The 21873-nt window shown below is 39.1% G+C and overlaps 1 protein-coding gene across 20 annotated transcripts in view; it reads right to left on the bottom strand.

Annotated features, from left to right (window-relative positions):
• DLG2 (discs large MAGUK scaffold protein 2) overlaps window positions 1-21873 on the bottom strand; it is a 986158-nt gene that overhangs the window by 297469 nt on the left and 666816 nt on the right. For all 20 annotated transcript variants that reach the window (XM_033516385.1, XM_033516379.1, XM_033516378.1 and 17 more), the window contains one exon: window positions 3049-3218. In XM_033516385.1, the coding sequence (XP_033372276.1) occupies window positions 3049-3218 (170 nt within the window). The remainder of the gene's footprint in view (window positions 1-3048; window positions 3219-21873) is intronic.

Below are 21873 nucleotides of genomic sequence, written 5' to 3' on the forward strand. Positions count from 1 at the left end.
AAACAAAGTATCTACTGTTGGCCACTCAATCCTTTGCAAAATCATGTATGCCTGACTACAGAGACATGCAAGAGGCACAGAAAAGAGTATCTCCCAAGCACATGAAAGAGAGGAAGAGCCCGCAAGGATGACAGCAATTACCTTCAAGACACAGACTATGGCTATCTGCCAGTATTCGCAATCAGGTGTGTCAAAGTGATGATCAGCTTTCAGTGCCAACACAGCTGCAGCTCTCTTTGAACCCCTGATTTTCCTATTACACAACTCATTTGTGTCTTTGTTTACCTCTTCTCCCCTCAAAAACAAAACTAAAGGGTTACAGGTTTAGCACATGTGATGCTAGGAGAGCCTTTTGGTAAAGTAACAGGAACAACTCCATGGGGACCTGCATTCAAAAGGGACCTCCTGGCAGCACACAACCATGCCTTTCCCCCATCACATGCCCAAAGCCATTGCCATACAATGCTTATTTAATACCTAATGTTTAAAATACAAATTAATCAATGTCTTTTATATGGTGGTTGCTAGCTACAAAAATACCCAGCTGACCTCTGTGGACTAATAGCTTGTAAAAGCCTTCATCCTGAATATCTCAGATGAAATTAAAAGGACCTCATATAAAAAGCCTTGCAAATTTCCTTCTTTACCAACATCAAGAGCTGAAAGATATCATCTACTATACACAGACAGGCAAGTTAGGGATCTCCGAGTTTACCTGGTATTATGGAAGCCAAGACTTGCTTTCATGTGGTAAATTCTCAGGGCAATAAGGAACAAACTCAGTAAATGCTGGGTTATATACTGACAGAGACAGGAAAAGAATTGAAAAGATACTTGCTACTCTGAGTTTTGTATGGAACAACTTTCTTGGCTGAAAAACAGATTTACTTTCTTTATTAATTTTGTGAGTAGGAAAGAAGGAATGGAGTTGGAAGTTACCAAGCTGGTTTTCAGATCCTGCTCTGGACACCAAAACATCCCAATTTAACTCTGAGAAGAAAGAAACACTGTTTATAGAAATACTAAGTAGTTCTTACATTGCACTGTAATGGTGTGAAAGACCAGTTCACAGATAAATCACCTGAAATGTGAGGGGATAAGGATCACAGGACGGAATACAGCCAAGAGTCACAGGTTTTCTTCTCAACTTCCGCTAAGAGTTGATGCATCTCAACAGATAATTCTTTCATGGAAGATTTTGAAAAAAATCAATGGAAAAATACTCTAGATATTAAAAATAGTATTGATAAGGTTTTCATCCTAACTATAAATTATTTATTTTCTTAATTTTGCTTTTTTATCTGTGGAATACAGAAAGCCTAATATAGCATGCTTCCTAAATGATGAAGGTAAAACCCCTAACTTTTGCAGAAAACTATACCATCAACTTATTTTTTATCCAAATTTCCAGCTAACTTGTTCCTATACAAGTGAAAATATAAAAAATATATTCAACTTAACAATAAAATTCATTATTTACAGCACTTATCTGTAGTAAACTTCATATAAGAGTATTGATGCAAAATTGTATTTTCAGCAGTAAGCAGCAAAAGTTCTTTAGCTTGCCCTAAAAGGCACTTTTTTGGTATCCATTCTGTTTTATGAAAGTAATTCTAAAAGGAAATAGCATCAGGCATACACTCAAAACAAACATGATGCAAACCCATTAGTAGATAACGATTGCCTCTCTTTTCCTTTTCTATAATGTAGCAAAAATTTGGTCATGGTGAATAATTTTTACTGTTTCTTCACAACCAGAAAAGATATGTTAGTTTCTTTAGCCTTAGGTCTCTCAAAATTACTATCATATCACACACTTAATTTAATGCCAAATCTTTATAAACACTGCCTGCACTTCTACTCTGAATTCACAAGCATACAAAATACAATAAGAAATGTTTTTCTATTATAACAACAATCCAGCATTGTAATTGACCACAAGAATCCAGACTTTGGGAGATTTACTATCAGATGCATGTTTAAATATATCTTACTCCTCTCCAAAAGCAGAGCATAATGAATACACTGCAGTGACAAAGATTGCACTGTTTTCAGTATTGCACTGTCTTTGTTGAGTATTAGAGGTCAATCTCAATAATATGTCTCAATATATTAAATATACTCCACTACTGGTATAAAAAACCCCTATAAAGAAGCATACTATAATATTAACGTGAGGGGACATGTTAGGGACAACACTGAAAAAGCACTTATTATTCACTATAGATAAAACAAGGAGAGTAATCTCATGTGCACTGCATATATTAAGATAAATGTAAATGTCTTCATTTCATATATATATATATATATATATATACATATCTCAAAGACCTGCTTATGAAACAGCTAGTATGAATAAAAAAAAAAAAACAAACTGCTATTCATTCTTTTCACCTGTACCATGAAAATATGCATTTTCTTTGTCCAGAAATTAGCTATGAAGAAAAATGCTTCTAGAAAGGAATTTAGCTTTTTGTCTGTAACCAGAAGGTTCTGCTGGTAGCAATAAAACTCATTTAGACTAGTGAAGGTTTTGTGCTAGATTTCCACATAATTTTGTTGAGGAATAAAATAAAATAAAATTCTTCTATGGATCTGGGTAAGTTGATATTGTCTTCATGTTCCAAAGATAATTAGAAAAAAACGTCATGAAAGTAGAGAGGGCAAGATGGATAATCAAAAAGCCTTCTGAAAAGAGTAAGAATTCAGAAACTCCACATTGAACGGCACCTTAAATGAAAGCCAAAGGTCTGAGTAAAGGAACTTTAGAGGTAGGGTATGTGCTGCCACATATTATCTTTGTTTCTCTTTAGAAATTAACGAGACATCCCTGCAGTAATGAAAGGAAGCAAACCACAACTCCTTGAAATCCTCTATATTTCAGGAAGAGCCGTAACCATTAATTCAGGTTCTACCAGCCTAAATGAACTCCATTTCAGTATTTGACAGGTAACCAGCTAGCAAATCCACAAGGTCAGATGCCACTTAAGCTACAAGAGAGGTTGAACACCAAGTTTAAAATGGACATCTTTTAATTCTGTTATCTACCTTTCGGTCCCTTGAACAACTTGATCTCTACGACGGTCTCCAGTATAGGTCTTCTTCGCCGGACGTACAAGCGCACTATGGAACCAGCCTCCTTCAGGGCCTCCACGGCTTTGCTGTGGGACACTTCGGACACGTCAACCTCGTTCACTCGCAAGATGCAATCGTTGACCCTGCAAGGAAAACAAAGAACCGTAGGTACTAAATGCTTCAGCTGTTACTTTGCACCAAACAAAGTTTTGTCAGCAATGCTGCAGAATGAAGAATATTTCACTGGGCATCAGGGAATTGTGGAATATGATGAGCTGGAAGGATCATCTGCCAGATGACAGACTTAATGCAATATGCTTCACAAGCAACGAGACAGAGCCTCAGTCATTCCAAAAGGCATACCTGATTCAAACTGGAGTCCACCCAATCACTCACACCTACCATCCTCCTTCATAGAAATCAGTAATAGAAATCAGTAATAACTTGTCATTACAGACTTCATTAAAACAGTTTTGACTACACAATGTAATCGATTTAAAACACTCCTGCTGCATGCTATTTCTACAGACCATAATAAGGACAATTATGTTGCTCTTAAGGAAATCTCATAGTGTGATACAAAAGCTGTCATAGTAAAAATGCTGTCCTACAAAAAGCAGGCAATTTAAAAGAGAAATGCTTGATGCTAAATAATTTACTCAAGTTAAATTCTTTATGTTTTCAACACTGACTGTAGACTACAAGATCTGCTGTATGGTAATCATGGTTTTTTTAATTAGAATACAAACAAAATTCCCTCATAGCAAAGGTCTGAGTAAAGGAACTTTGAGCATTTACTACATCTGAGGATGAACATATAATCACCCTCAATATCCAGGTTAGATGGAGCTGCATTCTCCTTATCTGAAAGACCTGTCCTAGTTGGAAAGGAAATCTACAACTTTCAAGCAGTAAAATCCATCTCCAAACAGTGGGCTGATGACTTAACTACTGGGCCATCCTTTCTTTGCAAATGAGGACAAGTGAAAAGAGCAAATTCCAAAGAACTAGATTAACTGAGATTGTATTGCTCTTGTGCAGTACATTTTTTGTGAGATGCCTCCAAGTATTTTGGGTACAGAAGAAAAAGGCATATTGTAAATGAATGTGTTCTTCTGCATGTCTGAAGGGACAATCAGCAAAGCAAATATGGGTTGCTAAAAAAATTCCTATTTCTGCTTTGTTTCTATACATAAAAATCAACTATGAAATGTTACTCTTTACAGCAAAAGAACACTTGATCTCGGTATTGGTCAGGAGTCACAGCACATGGAGGGAGAATGAAACTTTACGTAAGTTCATAAAAACTCTGAGAACTTAGGATGGTTTTTGTCATATTCTTGTGCTGCTGCATTTGTTTAAAACAAACCCAAATCAAAATGACAAAAAGAACACAGTTATTTGAAACTGGTCAAATTTGGAAGGGACACAAAGCTGACGCTTCCGTTCTGAGAAAAAGTACTATATCACAAGGTTTTCAGATATCATCCAAAGGTCTGGTTTGGTGGTTTACTCCAATGCCAGAAGTTTCCATGGTTGGGAAGGGCTTTAAGCAACCTGGTCTGATGGAAAGTGTCAGTGCGCAAGGCTGGGAATGATGGAACTGAAGGATCTTTAAGGTCCCTTCCAACCCAAAACAAGCTATGCTTATGTGATTCTGTGCCTTTCCATACCTGTAGGCTTTTTTCTCGCTCATTAGGAGGTTAATTTTTCATTTTTTTAATAAATAAATAAAATATTTAAGAACATACATGCACATGCTGAAACAATATAAACCTAAAAGGGTAATAGCAAAAACAGTCAAGCCCCGTTTAAGAAAATTCTTTCAGATTATTAAGTGCATGGTCTTATCCCTTAGGGATAAAATTATTCTGCCCTTGCAAGCAGCCTTCAATGCATTTTTCTGGCTTTACAGTCACGTGCCAAGTATATGGCAAAATTTTTTTTTGTGATTTCTTTTCCCACTTATGGGTGGATATGCCCTATACCTGTAAGTTAGTTTCAGATGGTGACAGGCCTGTGCCCAAGGGAAGATCTGATTTATAATCCAAGATAGCACATGACCAACAGAAGAGATCCTAGCAGTTTCACCAGTACGTACAGTAATTGCATTGTTATATAATCATGCAATCAGAGAAAGGTCTGGGCTGGGAGGGACCTCATACAACTCGGCTTTTTGGGCTGCCAGTGCACATTACCAGGCCATGTTGACTTCTCATCCATTAATATCTCCAAGTTGCTCTCCTCAGGCCTGCTCTTAAATATTATGCATACACCTGAATTTATTCAGGTCTGGAGAATCCCCCACACAGGTAACAAATTAGTATGAGTTAGGCAGCTTTTCATACAGCACACTGGCTCATCTAAGTTTGTTAACATAATGGACATATTCTACAGAATTTTGTAGTATAAATTTGGTATAAAGGACCCAGATAGTTAAATATAGAACACATCCAGATAAAACCAGCTAAAACAACTGATAAAAACTATAAGAGATCTTTTGTTGTTAACGGGAAAAGTCAGGGACTCAGGTTTACTGATACTTGTTGCAATCTTCAAAGCTGGTAAGGGCTTGTATTAAGGAAAAGTCCCCTACTTTTAAGGGCTTAAACTTCACTATATTCATCTGAGTTTTACTGTTTTCAAGAAACTGTGCAGACATCCTTGAGAAGCTGATAAACGATTCAGTCAACTTGCAAGTGAAGAAGACAAGTACAATCCCTAGGCACTTACTGGACAAATAGTAGGTGACAACTGGTAATGATCATTCTGTTCCCTTGTTCTGTGCAATATGGTGCCTTGGAGGGAAACCCTAAGCAGCATAGTGTGGCAGCTAAGAGCCTCAGAATACCAAATGGTCCTGCCAACACACATTAGCCCACTTGCAGCTCCATAACAAAGCTAACTAGAACCAACTACAGAATCAAGAACAAGGGAATCATCTGTACTCCGTGGATCAACACCATGACACTAAATCCTGTAGTAATCCACAGGTCCTAGTTATCATCCAGACACCTCCAGCTAAGTCATATTAGTGGGACAAGGCTGCTTTTCAAAAGTAGAGTTACCATGCTTTCCATTGCAGAATGGCCAGCACTTGTAGATTCTTTCTAACCAAAGATAACTGCTTTGTTTTTTTAGTGCCTCCTCAGAAAAACTCAAATTGATATGGACTTTATTTATTCTTCCATCAGGAAATAGAAATAAAGGTAAAAATAGTTATAATGGGAGAATGAGTGCAAAACTATGGAATATATCAGGTAGATATATACCTCCATATACCATTATGGAGATATCAGGCTACAAAGGTAAGACAAAGGATCACTAAACTTTATCCTTTGCTCCTTTGTCTAACCTTTTTAGCCTAAGTTTCCCTACAAAACTCTTGATATTTTCTTTCTTCCAGAACTCGCAAGAGCACAGGACCTTAAGCAAAACCACAAGATTTTAGGTTGCAAGCTGAAAGGATGATGATGACGATGATTATTATCATCTTTTCTTCAATAGGTTAGCAAATAATTATAATTACATTATTTGACCCTAAGAGAATATGTCTAGTCCATTAGAGAAGAATGCCTCCCCCCTATTTATTTTTTTTTTTTAGTTCTATACCTACCCTTTCTATGCCATAATAACTAGAATTCACAGCACATGAGTTTAAAAATGTACATACTGATACTGAATCATATAACTTCCTTCCAAGAGGAATTTTTTTTTTTGTTTAAATTTCCACTAAGAATTCAGAATAAAGGCTATCACATTTACTACAACAGTAATCAGATCTGTCTTTAAAATCACAGACTACAGAGCTAACACTAAATGCCAATGATATATATGCACCTTAGGGCATAGTTTCCTTATGTATAATGATCCTTAGAGACATGATCTGATTTCTGTAGCAAATTCATGTATACTCTTAGACCCCTTCCTGACATTGTAAAGTAGCATAAAACTACTTTGATGTCTATTTCAAAAATAAAGAGATAAAGCTTATCAGTGGAAGAAAATTCCTGTCTGTCTCTGGAAGATGGAAGGGAACTAGTGCTTATGAAAATGTCTGATGAAGGTAACAGCCAATCCTAACTAAAAATTTGACACTTATGTGATTTATAAGGAATTTTCAAATATCTCATGGCTACTACTGAAAACACTACTTGATAAAACTTATGATGGTGGGGAGGGATTTGTACCTTACAAATGACACAGCTGAATTAGAACTGAACTTAGTAATTACTTGAAATCCTAGTACTGATTTTGAAAGAAACATGTGGAGATATTGGTGCAATAAAATAGTAAACCGAACTGTATTTAACATGAAGGCACTATTTGAGGTATTGAATGTAACCTGTGCTTCTAACAAGAACAGTATTATCTTTCATTCTGAGGAAAATAAATAAGGACTAAACCCACAATGTTTCATTTCTGAGAGAAAAACATCATCCTTCAAACCTCCGAATCAATGGCATTAGTCTATTGCAATTAATTAAATTCAATACAATATAAGCATTTCCCCAATAATTCTGGCTTGGTTCCATCCCAACTCTTCATGTGCAAACTCTACCAGGTTCCTCTTTCATAGTCGGAAAATGTAGGATTAAAACCTCACCTGCATACCACTTCCTTTGTCTCCTGTTTACAGTCTAAATAAGCTTTCCAGAGGAGAGTCTACACCTTCTTGGCTCATCTCAAACAGGGACTAGCCCTCATTGCAGCCCCCAGGCATACTCAGCACAAACACTGGATAACCAAACAAAGCAGTCTCCTGCCTGTTCCTGGCTGCACTCGCCCTTGCAGCAAGTCTTCAGAAGCAAGAGTTGAAAGGCAAACACCTCAACCGAGCACAAAGGCAGCTGTGTGTGTGTGTGTGTGTGTGTGTGCAGAGACAGGAACTAACTCCCTCACAGCATTTGCTTAAGTAGATTCACCTGGGCAGATGGTTTCTCCCCTTGCACTGGCAAACCAGTTTCAGTGTGTTGGCCCTGGGAGCCCAAAGGTTGGTGCATGGCCGAGCTAACAAGTTTTGCTGAGAAGCAGGGTGTGCTTGCACAAGCCTAATGCAGTGCTTCTGCAGCCTCACAACTCCTATCAGCAACTGGAATGATTATCATACCAGAGACTGAAATTAAAAAAAAAAAAAAAATCTTATAAAATGTTTCTCACTTAAGTATATGTGCAATATAATGGAAACCCAGTCTGGCCTATAGCAAACCACCTGCGTTCAACCCACAGCCTCCAAACCCCATAAGGTTTCGAAGGGCAACCTGAAATTGTGTTGGTTATCCCCACAATTCACGCCTTTGAATTTTTTCAGTATTTTGGGCATAGAAAATAACCACTTACCCTTCCAAGTGAAAGCCATCTGTAGTGGATTCCTGCCTAAATGGCAGAAGGTGAAAGATGTGGAAGAGCATCAGCAAAAGCCTGCCCGTGCAGATCCAGCTCATTCCCTCTAGAGCAGGGCAGTCCCAGTCACTTTCCTCATTCCCGTATCCAGGGACGCGCTAGCACTAAGTCCTACTTCTTGTCCTCCCAAAGTTTGCATGAGAAATGAAGTACAAATTAAATTTCTCTTTTTGTATACCAAGAGTCTAGTGATGGTTTTGGAGGCAAAAGTGCCTGCTATAATGCACTCAAAAATTTCAGATCACATCCAGGGAGGCTATTAAGTCTACCAGAAGACTTAGAGATTTATTTCACTTCCTGAACAGAGACCAGAGCTCTGACTTTCAGGGAATAAGTCAGATTTCAGACAATACTTCAGAATTTCAGAATATGTTATTGCCTGAAATGTCTGTGTTTCCATTCCCTGTTACAGACATGACCTTGCTGAGACCTGAGACACAACCAGCACAGCCACAGAACGGCCGTAAGACATTCCCACTGCTTGTCCTTTGCTACTGCTACTACTGTTGCCCGCAGATTTTTTCTTTTTTTAACAGCCTCTTAATGAAATGCCAGTGTATTAAAGGGTTTGCATAACAGTCACAGAATTTAAAACCCAAGTGACTGGCTACAACATCAGTAAAAATATTAGCAGAGCACTTCCTTATCATATACAGCGTCTCTTTATCCCTCTCCTTGTGTTTCATTTATGATTCTAAGTTCTGTTACTGAAGTTGTAAGTCAGAAACAGACAGCATACTGCACTATATAATTAGAAATGGAAAAGTCCCTGCAGCCTTTAGACTCTAAGAAGAAAATATATTTAGAAGCTTAGATATGTTCCTATTCACACAGTTTCAATAGAGGATGCATCAGCATTTCCGTTCTCTTAATCTCTTTTTTTTTCTTAAAGGCCTTAAACTCAGCTGTAAGGCGACACTCCAGACACAAAATTGGCTAAAAAGAAGTTTATTTATTGTTTAAAGGCCTTAGGATCCTTTCTACATTCTATTCTGTTTCTGAGAACTTTCCGGACAAATCTGGGGCTCTCTCTGAGTTAATGCTTTCTGCCACCTCAAAAAGATGCTTTTTTTTCCTTTTAGATGGAATGTCTTTGGGATGCCTTTATTACAGGGTGTCTTGTTTTGGGAGTGCATACATATGTACACACACACTCCCACACCCCCCCATCTTGGCTGAAAATATTCCCCAACCTAATATCTGGAATCTGACCCCAAAGACACATCATATTACATCAAACTGGGCACAGTGAAATCCCATGCAGAGACATCCAAGCCAGCTCAGACACTGACAGAGTAGATCTAGAGTAGAAAACCAGCCAGATCAATATCTTCCATATGTCTACAGCCTGTCCACAGGTAAATGGCAATATTAATGCAGCTCTGCAATGCTGAGCTCATTTAGCACTACCTTGAGCTTCCACACATTCTGACATGTAGTGATTGATTTCAAGAGGGGACCATTAGTGGCTCCCAACAGGAACAGGAACAGAAGAGAGAGCAGTCACAAACCTTTAGTGCAAAACCTTGTGCAGCAGATTAAAACCCTGGCCCCTGGCAGCAGGACTGCTGCAGGTGCACACTGAGGCAGCAAGGCAAAACAGCCAGCAAGATCTGCACTGGAGCTGCCCTGCTGAACCTTCTGACCACATCCCAAACACCCAGTGGCTCACACAGAGATCCAGCCCTTGGCCTAATGGAAACAGGGCTACTCCTATGGCCAGAATGATCCAGCCAGAGGGAAGCTTGCTAAAATGTGTGGAATAAGGTGTTCACTCATCTAAAAGATAAAAGCTACATGAAGTTATAAACTAGACCACGGTTCCATCTAGCCTGGGGTTTCTTTCCAACTGTGGCCTGCAGCAGATGGTAAAAGAAAAATATTAACACAGTGTTTTATCCAGAATACATTTGCAGCTGCTGGACTCTCCTGAGCCAATAGAGCCAAATATCCAAAGTGGATAATTTTTTTTACATAAATTTGAAGTTTTTCAAAACTCTTGTAAACTCAACATGCCCAGTATTTTTTTATCAATGAATCTCACAGCTTTGCTACCAGTTAAAAAATTCTCCTTGTGGTTATTTCAATCTGCTATTTATTAGTTTCATATGATGTCCCCAAATCTTTTTGTTAGGAGAGCAAACATAAGTCCCCTGGTCATCACAATTTTTCATCCTAAAAGGCCCTGCTAGACAAGCTCTTCAAGCCAAAGGGATATTGATGAACTACCAATAATGCTGATTTAATTTCAGAGATGGAAACACCACCACTCAGCTTTCTGTATATCTGAATGCCTCTTGGCTGCAATGCCTACAGACTTACAACTGAACTCTGAAATAAAATGGAAAGTTAAGGTCAATTTTTTTTTTATCCTTTTTTCTTGACGAAAATGCTGAACAAATTTTCCAGTTAAGCAAAAAAGAAAAAAAAAAAAAAAGAAAAAAAGGAACAATCTAATGAACTCTGAATGAAAACAAAATTAAATAAGCTAAAAGATTAGGCATTCAGAGAAACAAAAAATCAAAACAATCTGCTGTCTCCAACGTCATCTCAGAAAAACACTTTTATTGCCTCTGTTTCCATCAGTGAACCTGTTGCACTTTGTATAACATAATGCTCTTCTTAGATTACAGTGTTATTATCCCATTACTCAGGGAGCATCCTCAATAGCAAGATGGCAGAAATTCTGCCTGCTGCTTTGACTTGATGAAATCTTTTCATACATTACAGAAATTTACAAGAGCACACAATGGTCACCTCAGGCCAGGGGTGAATGGGTTTACACCAAAAGAGTATAGATTTGGATTAGATATTGAGAAGACCCTTGGAGACACCCTTTACTCTAGGGGTGGTGAGGTGCAGGTAGCCCAGAGAAGCTGTGGATGCCCCACCCCTGGAAGTGTTCAAGGCTAGGTTGGATGGGGCACTGAGCAACTTGGTCTAGTGCAGGTGTCCCTGTCCATGGCAGGGGGCTTGGAACTATCGGACCTTCCAACCCAAACCATCCAAAGATTCTATGTGATGAACTCTAACAACCAAAGTAATATATGCAGGTCCATGTAAGATTGGTGCTGAGCAGACCTCAGGACATCCATAAAGAAGAGATCCTGGTCCCCCACAGCCTCTCCCTGGCTTTCAGAATACCACACTCATGGCAAGGTTACTCTGGCCCAAATAACCTTTCCCGGTCTTTGAGGAAGTGAAAGAACATTGAGAGGAAAGAATAAAAATACAATGATTTCATAGTCCCTGCAGTTTACTGGTCTGATTTCTCCTCTGGAAGCTGGAGCCTCATGTTCCCCACAGAGAGAAGGACAGTGAATGCAGGTTCCCCTAGAAGATGATTTTGTCACTACTTTTGTGAATGAAGGCAGCCCTGATTTTCTCTTTCTCTTTGGCACATAAAAGCAATTTGGACCTAATTTTGTACCAAAAAAATGTTTGCTCAGCTTCAGTATAATAGTCTTCTTAGACCTGGAATTTGAAGATAGCAAAATTTATTCAGTGATGCAGCCCAGCACTCCACTGAGAAATGATCTCAAGGGCAACAGAGACATAAAAAATAGGTTATTTAAATTATTACAAGCCAAATAAAGAAACAATGTAATTTAAATATATTGACACATGCACTGAAAACTTTTAAAAATGTACTGCTGCCAAATGCACTAAGTATTTGTATTTTAAATAATTGATAAAAAAAAAAAAAAGGACTTGGCTAGGAGATTGGAGATTCAAGGCAAGTTTTAGCTGTAGGAATGAATTTGTTACCAAAATGTCAAAGCTAATACGATGCAATGAGCATTCGTATAATTTAAGAAACTTCAGCTTCAAATAATAATAATTCTTATGAAAATGATGATAATAATAGTGTCACATTATTGATTTCTAAATCAATATTAATTTTAAAATTTGGTACAATATTGACTTGGTATTATTTCAAATCTACTCATAAAGGCAGAATGCAGAATGGTCAATAATATTCAGGTGCTAAAAACGTCAGTAAATTTTAAACCAGCTACAAATGTAATTCTTTGAATCCTTGCCTCTGGAAAAAAAAAAAAACAAACACAAAAAAACCCCAAAAAACAACCCACGTAGATAAAATTTCTCATATATGTACTTGATGACTGAGCCAACAGAAAAAAGTAAAAAGAAGTACCATTCTTTGTGTGCCTGGTAAAAATAAGAGAGGTTAAAAACGTTTCACATACAAGCCCCATGCAGTACAAGGAGAGAAACAAAAGCCCACTCAGTCTGATGCCTCCCAGAAGAGCTCAATCTCCTTACGCACACTTTGAGCATGGGGAGTAGTTATTAACTAATGGTAGCTCATCTCACAGGGTGTAGCTACATGGGCTTGAGGGAGGAGCAGCTGACACCCTTTCAATTTGCACACAGACTCAAGCATAAACTTCTAGAATAGAAGTCAGGTTTACATCTACCACAGGAGGACCTCTTCTTTCATCATTTATTTTCCTTTATCACAAACATCCTGAAAGCAGAATTATATCCTGTCACTGTATAATGATTTTGGAGGTACAGATGTTCTAAATCATTTATAATGAAATTATTTTCTGTACCATCAAGCTCAGTTATGCTTGGCCAGAATAACTCAAGGCAAATTAACTCTCTTGCTGGGTAAGCCACACCTGTGGTAATTTTGTACAGAGTTTATGATCTTACACTTCCCACATTATTCATTTTAAAATGTCCTCTGCATAATTAGCATTCTCTTCAAACAGAGTTTGGGACTGCAATACACAAACACACGTCAAAGTAAAGCTGCTGGGTTGAAAATAAACCAGACACACAAGTATAGAAGACAAAGCAAAACAATTGTCCGAACACAGAAGAGCATTTTGCACTTTGCAGACATGATTCCCACCTCAACTTACTGAAAATGAAGCACAACTTTACTAAAAGCAAAAGATTTGCAGCAGTGCATCACAGACACTGGCACAAGGAGACTCAGGCCAGCAGCTCCACCAGATAATGCCTGCAGACACTGCCCAGCCGGCAGCCACGGCCTGAGTGCCTGGCCAGCCACTGCCCAAAGGCCAGTCAGACACTGCCCAGCCAGCAGCCCCAGCCAGCTCACAGCTGTGTTTAAAGGTCTGTGTTGGATGGCGAGTTCATGGCAGCAAGGGGATGGCAGAGGAAGCAGATAGGGAAGCATGGGCAGGACAGGGCAGGAAGGGGAGGGGGCATGCAAAAGGTGGGCAGGATGCTGGAACTGGCAAGCGTTCTCTTAAATGGGCTCAAACATGTATCAAACTTTCTTTATTAAGCTCTTGCAAGATCTACAGGAACTAACGTTCAGTTTTTCTATTCCCCTCTCCCAAAATATTCTCCCACCCTGCATTTCTTCTCCCACTATACTTCTCATCCAGCTCAATCCTCAATTTTGGTATCCTTTGCTCTTACCACATTTTTCCATTCCTCTGTCCGTTCTCTAACTCCCAAGTTATCCTCAGTCTCTCTGCGTCTTGCCTCCTGCCACTGCCATGAACGATGCTTTCCTTCAGAAACTACTCCTACTAGCAACCGAGTGCTGGAACTCCCGGTACATCCAGCCCCTGCTGCTGGCTCGGCTCGATCCGGGCGGCTCTGGCAGCCTCTAATGGTGGCCAGAAGGAAAATTGCTGCTCACAGGACAAGGAGTCGGATCTGCTCGTCAACAGCTGAGGCCGGAGAGGAACCTTGGAGAGGCGAAGGATGAGCAGAAGGAGGTGTAGGTAGCTGTGGGGTGTTGTGAGAGGAAGGTGTTGGGATAAAGGAAAGGGAAAGAAAACAAATCTCTGTAAAGCCTGGGATGAATGAGGGCATCAGGAAGCAGCCAAACTCCTCCCAGCTGTAGGGCTGCTTGGCAGGTACTGGGAAGTGCCGCAGGCCAGGCGCTGTAGGTGTGGTAGAGGGCAGGGACAGCTCCGGCTTCGCAGCCCTGACTTACCCTCGGAGCCCTCTGGTCCGGCTGTCCCAGCACCACGGGGGCTGACGCTCAGAGCCCGGGGAATGGCAGCAGTCTGGGCCAGGCTGTGGAGTGTCCAGCCAGGGGACAGCCTAGGCGCCGACTTGGGACCGATGAGGTGCGCTCAGTCTATTGAAGGCACTGAACCGCTCAGCTGTTCCTAAATCCAAGTCAAAATGCTCCCAGCTGACAGCAGCAGTGTCTGCAGCGCGTTCAGGTTTGTGCAGGAAAACCAGTTACAACAGATAACCCAGGAGGCAATCCCAGGTTCAGGATTTTTACAAGTACTTTTCATCTGGGGCTCTCAAAGGGCTTTGCAAATATGAACTCGTTTTAGCTTCACAACAACCCCCGTGAGGCAAAGATAATGATCACTGTATCCATTTTACAAATGGGGAAACTTGAGCACAAAAGAAGAAAAGTGTTGCCAAAGATCAGGCCCAGCAAGTTGAGCACAAAACGAAGCAGCACTGCCATCCTCGTGCTTGCACCGACAAGCAGAAAACCCTCCCTCCTGCTTTGGTGTGATTGGAATAGCTATTCCCAACATAGGTGCAGCCTTAAAACAAATGGAGGAGGAGAAAACACGTTGTTCAAGTTCAGTAAGAAACTCCACCAGCTTCAGAGCATCAGTACCATTAAGTTGCATACAACACAGCTGCAACTCAGAGCAGAGTGCAAACAGGAACAGAGGAAGCGCCAAAGCTCATCGTTTGTGTTGCTAGGATTTGGGGTAACACACAGGATGGCATGACATGAGCAAGTTTGATACCAAAACTCCCATGTTGTGGGGAACTTCTGCTCTAACAGCTGCCAGAAAAGTGGAGTGTAACAATGAAAGGAAAAAGTAATAAGTAATAAGTAATAGTAAGGAAGGTACCAACGATGAGGTACTGTCAGAAAATACAGCTTGGCTAAAGTCTGAAAGTCCAAATTCTTTATGCAAACCACAGCCAGGAGTTTTGACAGGGTATGAACTGTCTCACCATGTACTAGTGGTTTTGGCTGTCAGAAACAAAATGTTGACCAAGTTTTTTTCTTCGAAGTTTTAAAATCAGTTTTGCTGCTTAAAAGGAACTTTTTTGTTGTTGTTGTTTTTAAATGGTCACTCAAGTCAGTGTCTTTTCTCATCTAAAATCTTATTTTCAGGTTTTGTGGAAATTGAAAGAAATGAAAAATACAACAGAACCCCAGAGGGTTATTTCACAGAGATGTGAAATATTTTTTCCTTGACTGATATTAGAATCCACAGAAAGCAGATGATTTCTAAGGTATGCAACCACAGAAAGCCTCTTACTCCAGATAAATTGTCACGGAGCTATTTAAACTCATAACTGCAGTATCAGGGCAAACATGTTGATGAAATAATCACTTGGATTTGGCTGCACAGTGCTGTTCTGCTGCTGCAGCACTCTGGGGCGACTGTAATTCAGGCAGGATGGGTAATAAAGGAACTCTTTGGAGAGAGACCTGTTAACCAGTTCAGTACCATTGCATGGAATTTCTAGAGTCCTAGCACCATGCTAATTTACTTGAGTGTTATTCACAAGCAGTGGAATTCAATTAGTGGAAAACAGCTCAGAAATATACGGGGGAAGGCACTGATGCTTTGTATTACAAAATAAAATATTTTCTATAAAAATGTCCATCACTGATGTCTATAAAGGTATCTATAAAGAGGTTCCTAAAATTCATCAGTTTGAAATACCACAATCTAGAGAGGTACCTTTTATTATTCATCAACTTCTATTCTCTTTGCCTGACAATTTGGCTGTTGAAACATAGTTTTACTTTCCTTGTATCTCATAAAACAATTTTTACAGCCTACCACCTTATTTTCAAAATAGGAAAAGCGTAATATAAATAATGATAAATAATACATATGTATAAACAAATTATACATATGTATAAACAGTGTGTCAGAGACACACTGGGGATCTGCAATACTGAACAAAGAATGCAAACTTTACATAGGAAAAAGAGAGAAAGAAGGATTTAGTGAACAAAAAATGAAGTGGTGCAGGCAACAGAGAACAAAATTTTGTGGTCATATATTCCATTGATGATAAGACATATAAGTTGTTAACTTAAAATGTGAGCCATGGTAAGACATGTTAAACTTTGGAAAAAATGTACGAAAATCAGATTTGGATTTTGTGACCTGCGTTTTTTCATGTAGATTGTCCGTGGTAATTCTTTTTTTTTTTCAGTTCCATGGTAGCTCAAAAAAAGATACACACAGCTACACAGATAAATGCAGTTAATAAGATCAAACTTTCTAACACAGACCAGGACAGAGCGAACAGTTGATAATTCATGATCTAATTTATGACTGTCTGCAAAGCAAGCATGTTTTGCCTAATAAGGTGAATGCCTCTTTATTAACTTACTGCTGGATTATGTACTGAACTAATAGTATTGTCAGAGGCCTGTAAACAGTGCAGATATGAATCAGTGTTTTGTGGTAGCACCATAATTATAACAACATCCTGAACAAGCTGTGTACCATTGCACTGCACACAGACCTGGTACTGATAGGCTTAGTACAAGATCAGAAGTTAACAGGGACTTAGGCAGCTAATCACAAAGCAGACACACTTCTGTTTTGATAATACAAGGATGGTGGAATAAAGCCAGTTCCCAAGCTGTATTAGAGGCACATGACACACTTGTAAAGAACATGATCTCTCCTGGAAAGGGTTCTTCATGTTAATCTGAAAAGGCCCCATAGTGTCATTCTCAATTCATTTCTTTGTGAGCAATCTAGAGCCACAAATGGACTCACAACTGTGTGCCTGCTGCTGCAAAGAGCTGGGCTTCAGACTTTCTCAGAGGCAAAGCACAGCCCACGGGTGTCTGTTATCTAACCAGCTCTCAGGTGGGGACTCACTTCTGCTTTCTCTCCTCCCTTTCTTCTTTCCTTTGAATTTCTCAGGTAAACTGAACATAATACTAGTGTTTCTCAATTCCAGATTTCAAGCTTTGAATTAACAGCATGATATCATATTTTTTACTCTGTGTTTCATTTTAGTCAAACACAGACTTAATTTAAAATTTTCATCAGGTCACAATTTTTTCCCCCAAAAAAATATCCATGAGAAAGGGTCTTAAGAGTTTCTCCCTTGCTACATATAGCTAACTAAATTTGTAATCTTTGACACTTCACAGCAGGTTAGTTGACAACTGAAGAGAATACCAATTTAATTTGTTTAGAGCCTTTGCTGGTAGGCATTTAACTGAAGCCTTTAAGGCACAGAAACGTAAGAGAAGGAATCACTATTCCAAGCTTTCTCCTGATTTACTGGATGACTGAAGGCAAGTTATTTTGCTTCTTGTCTCCTGCCATCAGCACGTGTATAACGTTCCTTTCCTCACACCAAATCACTCTGAGAGCTGAGGGTGGGAGGGAAATACAATGGGGAAGGCTGACAAGGTGCCAGAACAACACAGCATGCCTAAAAAATATTGCAGCTTTACAACACTAAACCTCCTAGCAATCAGTGATTAAAGAAAAGGAAAGATACATCAACTAAGGAAAGATGAACAATGCACAGCCTTGTAAGTTTTTAACCTATGATAATCAGCTGGCTGGGGATACCAGCGCTGTTTCTGATTAGTCTGCCAAAGGTAACTCTCAGTTGATCTGATTTCCTCAACCTGTTTAAGTTCTCCTTACAAATGTCCACGCTTTAAAGGAAAAACAATTGATAGGTTCTCAAATGGGAAGAGACTGGCAATCAGTTTCCTAGAAGAAAGAATGAATTAAGCAGCCACAGGTCTGGGCAACTAACCAGGGCAATGTGTATCCTCCCAGGCACAACCAATTTCTTCCCTTGGACTGAGCCCTTGCATCTTTCCTCTTGAATACAGCTCAGGCTTAAATACCAAAATAACCCTGGTACAACATTAAAAGTCAAGCTCAATACTGTCCAAATCTATCTCACAGTCCTGTGAATTAACTCATTCATATTCTGTCACAAATGCAATAACTGACTTTTGTATCACAGGTTCAGTAAGATTCCTGTGACCAAGTGATTGGTATAAAATGTGAGATTTGAATTCTTGTTCTATTGAGTCTTTCATCTAAGATTCTTTCTAAGATCCTTCTAAGATCTGTTCTAAGATTCTTTTATCTACTTTTCTAGAACCTGTGATAAATTGGCATTTAAGAAAACAAAGAGAAACAACTAAGGAAGTTAAAACTACTGGAGGCTGATGGGAGTTTTTCTCCTGGCCAATAACTGGCCAGTTCTGAGAATTGACAGTAGTTTTAACCATTGAAAAGTGAGATCAACCTGTGAACACCACCTTAAGACCTAAGCCTGGGAATTTCTTTGTCTCTTTGTTTCCTGGCTGTGAAAGGTAACAGAGCTTTAGCTGGCTTCCTGTGCCCTGTCCAGGCCATGCGGCCCAGGCAGGGCTGGGCTGGGCCTGTCGCAGCTCCCAGCCAGGATATGGGGCCTGCGGGGCTTGTCCCGGGCTCTGGCCGGGCCAGGTTCTGCTGCAGCTTCCCAGGAAGCCTCCGGGGTGGCTGAAGCTTTTCCCAGGGGGGGGGCCCAGCTCTCTAAGCACCGATGAGCTGAAACCCAGCAGCATAAACACCTGCAGCTTGAGCAAGATTTTAACCCTTTTACCACCCAGATGAGACTTGCAGATTTAATCCCTTTTCCAGGAAGAAGGCAAGAAAGTGTGATCAACAGGTAGAGAGACAACAAAAACTATTAAAAACAGTGAAGAAAGGAATTAAGCGTCAGATGAGGAGATAAATAAGATGCTTTAATAAGCTGAAATATTCTTTTGTTAAAGCTATGGAAATGGACAATAATGTTCTAAAAAAAAAAATCTCCTTTAACTTGTGAAAGAGTATTTTGGAAGGAATTAAGTATTTCAAAGTGTGGATTTAAGCAAATAGTGAAGTAGTTGTGATCCTAAGAGATGTGGGAACAGAAAAAGAGAAGTAATAATTGAGGATTTGTGACCCTTAAGAGGCAAAGAGAAAACTTCTGTTTCCAGAGAGGCTCCCAGAGACAGATGGAGAGAACTTTTGCCTTTGAATAACTCATCCTTAAAAATGACATCCCTAGATTCATTTGACCCATAACACACCTCAGAGTGATGTGAAATGGGAGAAGAAAACCTGATGGCAGTTTTCCAGGCAGCTGGCATCAGAGAAATAGAAAGCCATGAGAAAAATGGTTTTCTTGTGAAAAACTCCATAGATTAGCAGAAGAAAACTTCTTTTTTTCTACAAAGACTGATGAAGACTATGGCAAAATTGGGACTGTTCTAACCACCAGGGTTTTTGTTTGTCTCTATGTTGTCATGTGAACAAGGGAATGGTTGGGTAGTGGGAAAAAAGGGCTTCTGAAAGTTTTATTCTGGTTTCTTATTCTTGTAGTTTTGTTAATAAACTTTCTTTATTCCTTTTAAGTTTTAATCCTGTTTTGCTCTTCTTCTAATCAATATCTCACAGAAAGAAATGAGTAAATTTTCTAGTGATTTTTTAGCTAATGCTTTAAAACCACGACAGTACCCAAGACCTTTCAAAATTTTCATTTTCAAAATTGTCTTTTCAAGCAGGAAAAGTGTATTTTGATAGCAATACATAAGGAACTCACATGGCCCTTTCATTCCTGTAGAGCGAGAAAGCTTTTTTCAGAAAGTTATCTCTACCAGAAAATCAAATTTAGACTGTGAGAAACTATAACCAGTAAGAGTGATTCTTAAATCAAAATAATTTTGATTTATAGTTGTTAAAAATGTGGTAATATTTTGTGAGTCTGTGCTCTTTTAAACTTAGTAATAATCGAAAGCTTTGTATTATTCTTTTAGTTGTTTCCCCCCCATTAGGTTCTGCCACTAAACCATGTTTCTAGTTCCATAAGCTGATCACTTTTGTGACCACAGAATGAATGGTTTTGTATGTGTTGCCTTTTAGAAGCCAGAGGTTCATGTATGATGATAAGCCAAAAGAAGTAACTACTGAATGTTATACTGAAGCTTTTTGCTTTATGTAGTCAAAATGAAACAAACACTGTTTTGTTTTTTTTTCTCTGACAAAAATGCAAATAAAATAAAAAAAGGCACTGAGCCATAATTATTGGGATTCTCTTTCTTCCAGAGAAGAAAAATCTAAATTCAGAACTTCTTTATTAAAAAGTAGATGCTTGTCCATGGACAACCAACATTAATAAGATAGAAGCAGAAGTTTTTATGCATCAAAAGTTTTAAAAGATCAAACTGTTGAGAGAAATTCTCCTTCAACTCAGTGGGAATGACTGCTACTGTCAGAAAGTTTATATTCTCTGTCTATCCCTGACTTGAAACTCAAATCTTCAGAGAAACACAGCATGAAGCATTCAGAGAAAAAATAACCTCCATTTAGTTCCAAGGTTATTATAGTCACATTTAGCTAAATAATTAAAGCTAAAATATTTCTTAAAATTCCATCAACTGATATATTTTATATTATGTATTATATATTAAATAATTTTCTGTATATTATATGGACTTCATAAAAAGATTCCACAGCTTTATTTTTCAAGATGAGGAGTTAGTGTATTGACCTAAATGTCTTCTAAAATCTGAGTTGTGCAGTGTGATGGTTCTTACACTAGTTCTACAAGTCAGGGCATTTTAGGGAGAGTAGTATGTAAACATATCCATTAGGATATATCCATTATCCTTCCTTGAGGAGAGCACTGGAGCGGGTGCTGATCACCTCTCTCTGGTGACCAGCAATAGGACACGAGGAAAAGGAATGAAGTTGCTCAGAGGAAATTCAGACCAGACACGAAGAAAAGATTCTCCACTCAGAGCGTAGTTTGTCCCTGCAAGAGGCTTCCCAGTGAAGTGGTTGTGGCACCACACCTGATCGCGTTCAAGGAACATCTGGACAGTGCTATCAGTCACATGGTTTAGTCTTAGTAGTAGTCCTGAGAAAAGCAGGGAGTTGGACTACATTATCCTTTTCAGTCCCTTCTAACTTAAAATATCCTATGGTTCTGTGCTTCTCTGATTTTTGAAAGTTCAGGAAGTCTCTCAAAAAAGGGGATTTTTTATTAAGATGAGTGAAATCTAAAGTGGCTGATAATTATTGCTATTTTTTAAGCAGAGATATGGGTCATGAAGTGATACAAACCTGCACTATGCATTGTATCTACTGTCAATTTCTCCACTAAAGGAAAACCCCAGGAATTTAATCACCTTTGTATCAGTCTCACACACAGGTTTCATTCACCAGAGTAATCTGCAGATTCTGAGAACAATTCAGGCTGGAAGGGACCTTTGGAAGTCACTTAGTCCAATCTCCTGCCCAAAACAGGACCAATTTAAAAGTTCAATCGTATAGTTTAGGACTTCATCTGGATGGATTTTTCACCTCTTGCAGAAGAGAGATTTCATAATCTCATGGAATCACCAGTTAC

Source organism: Parus major, chromosome 1 (assembly GCF_001522545.3).
Source record: "Parus major isolate Abel chromosome 1, Parus_major1.1, whole genome shotgun sequence".
Classification (NCBI taxonomy): Eukaryota; Metazoa; Chordata; class Aves; order Passeriformes; family Paridae; genus Parus; species Parus major.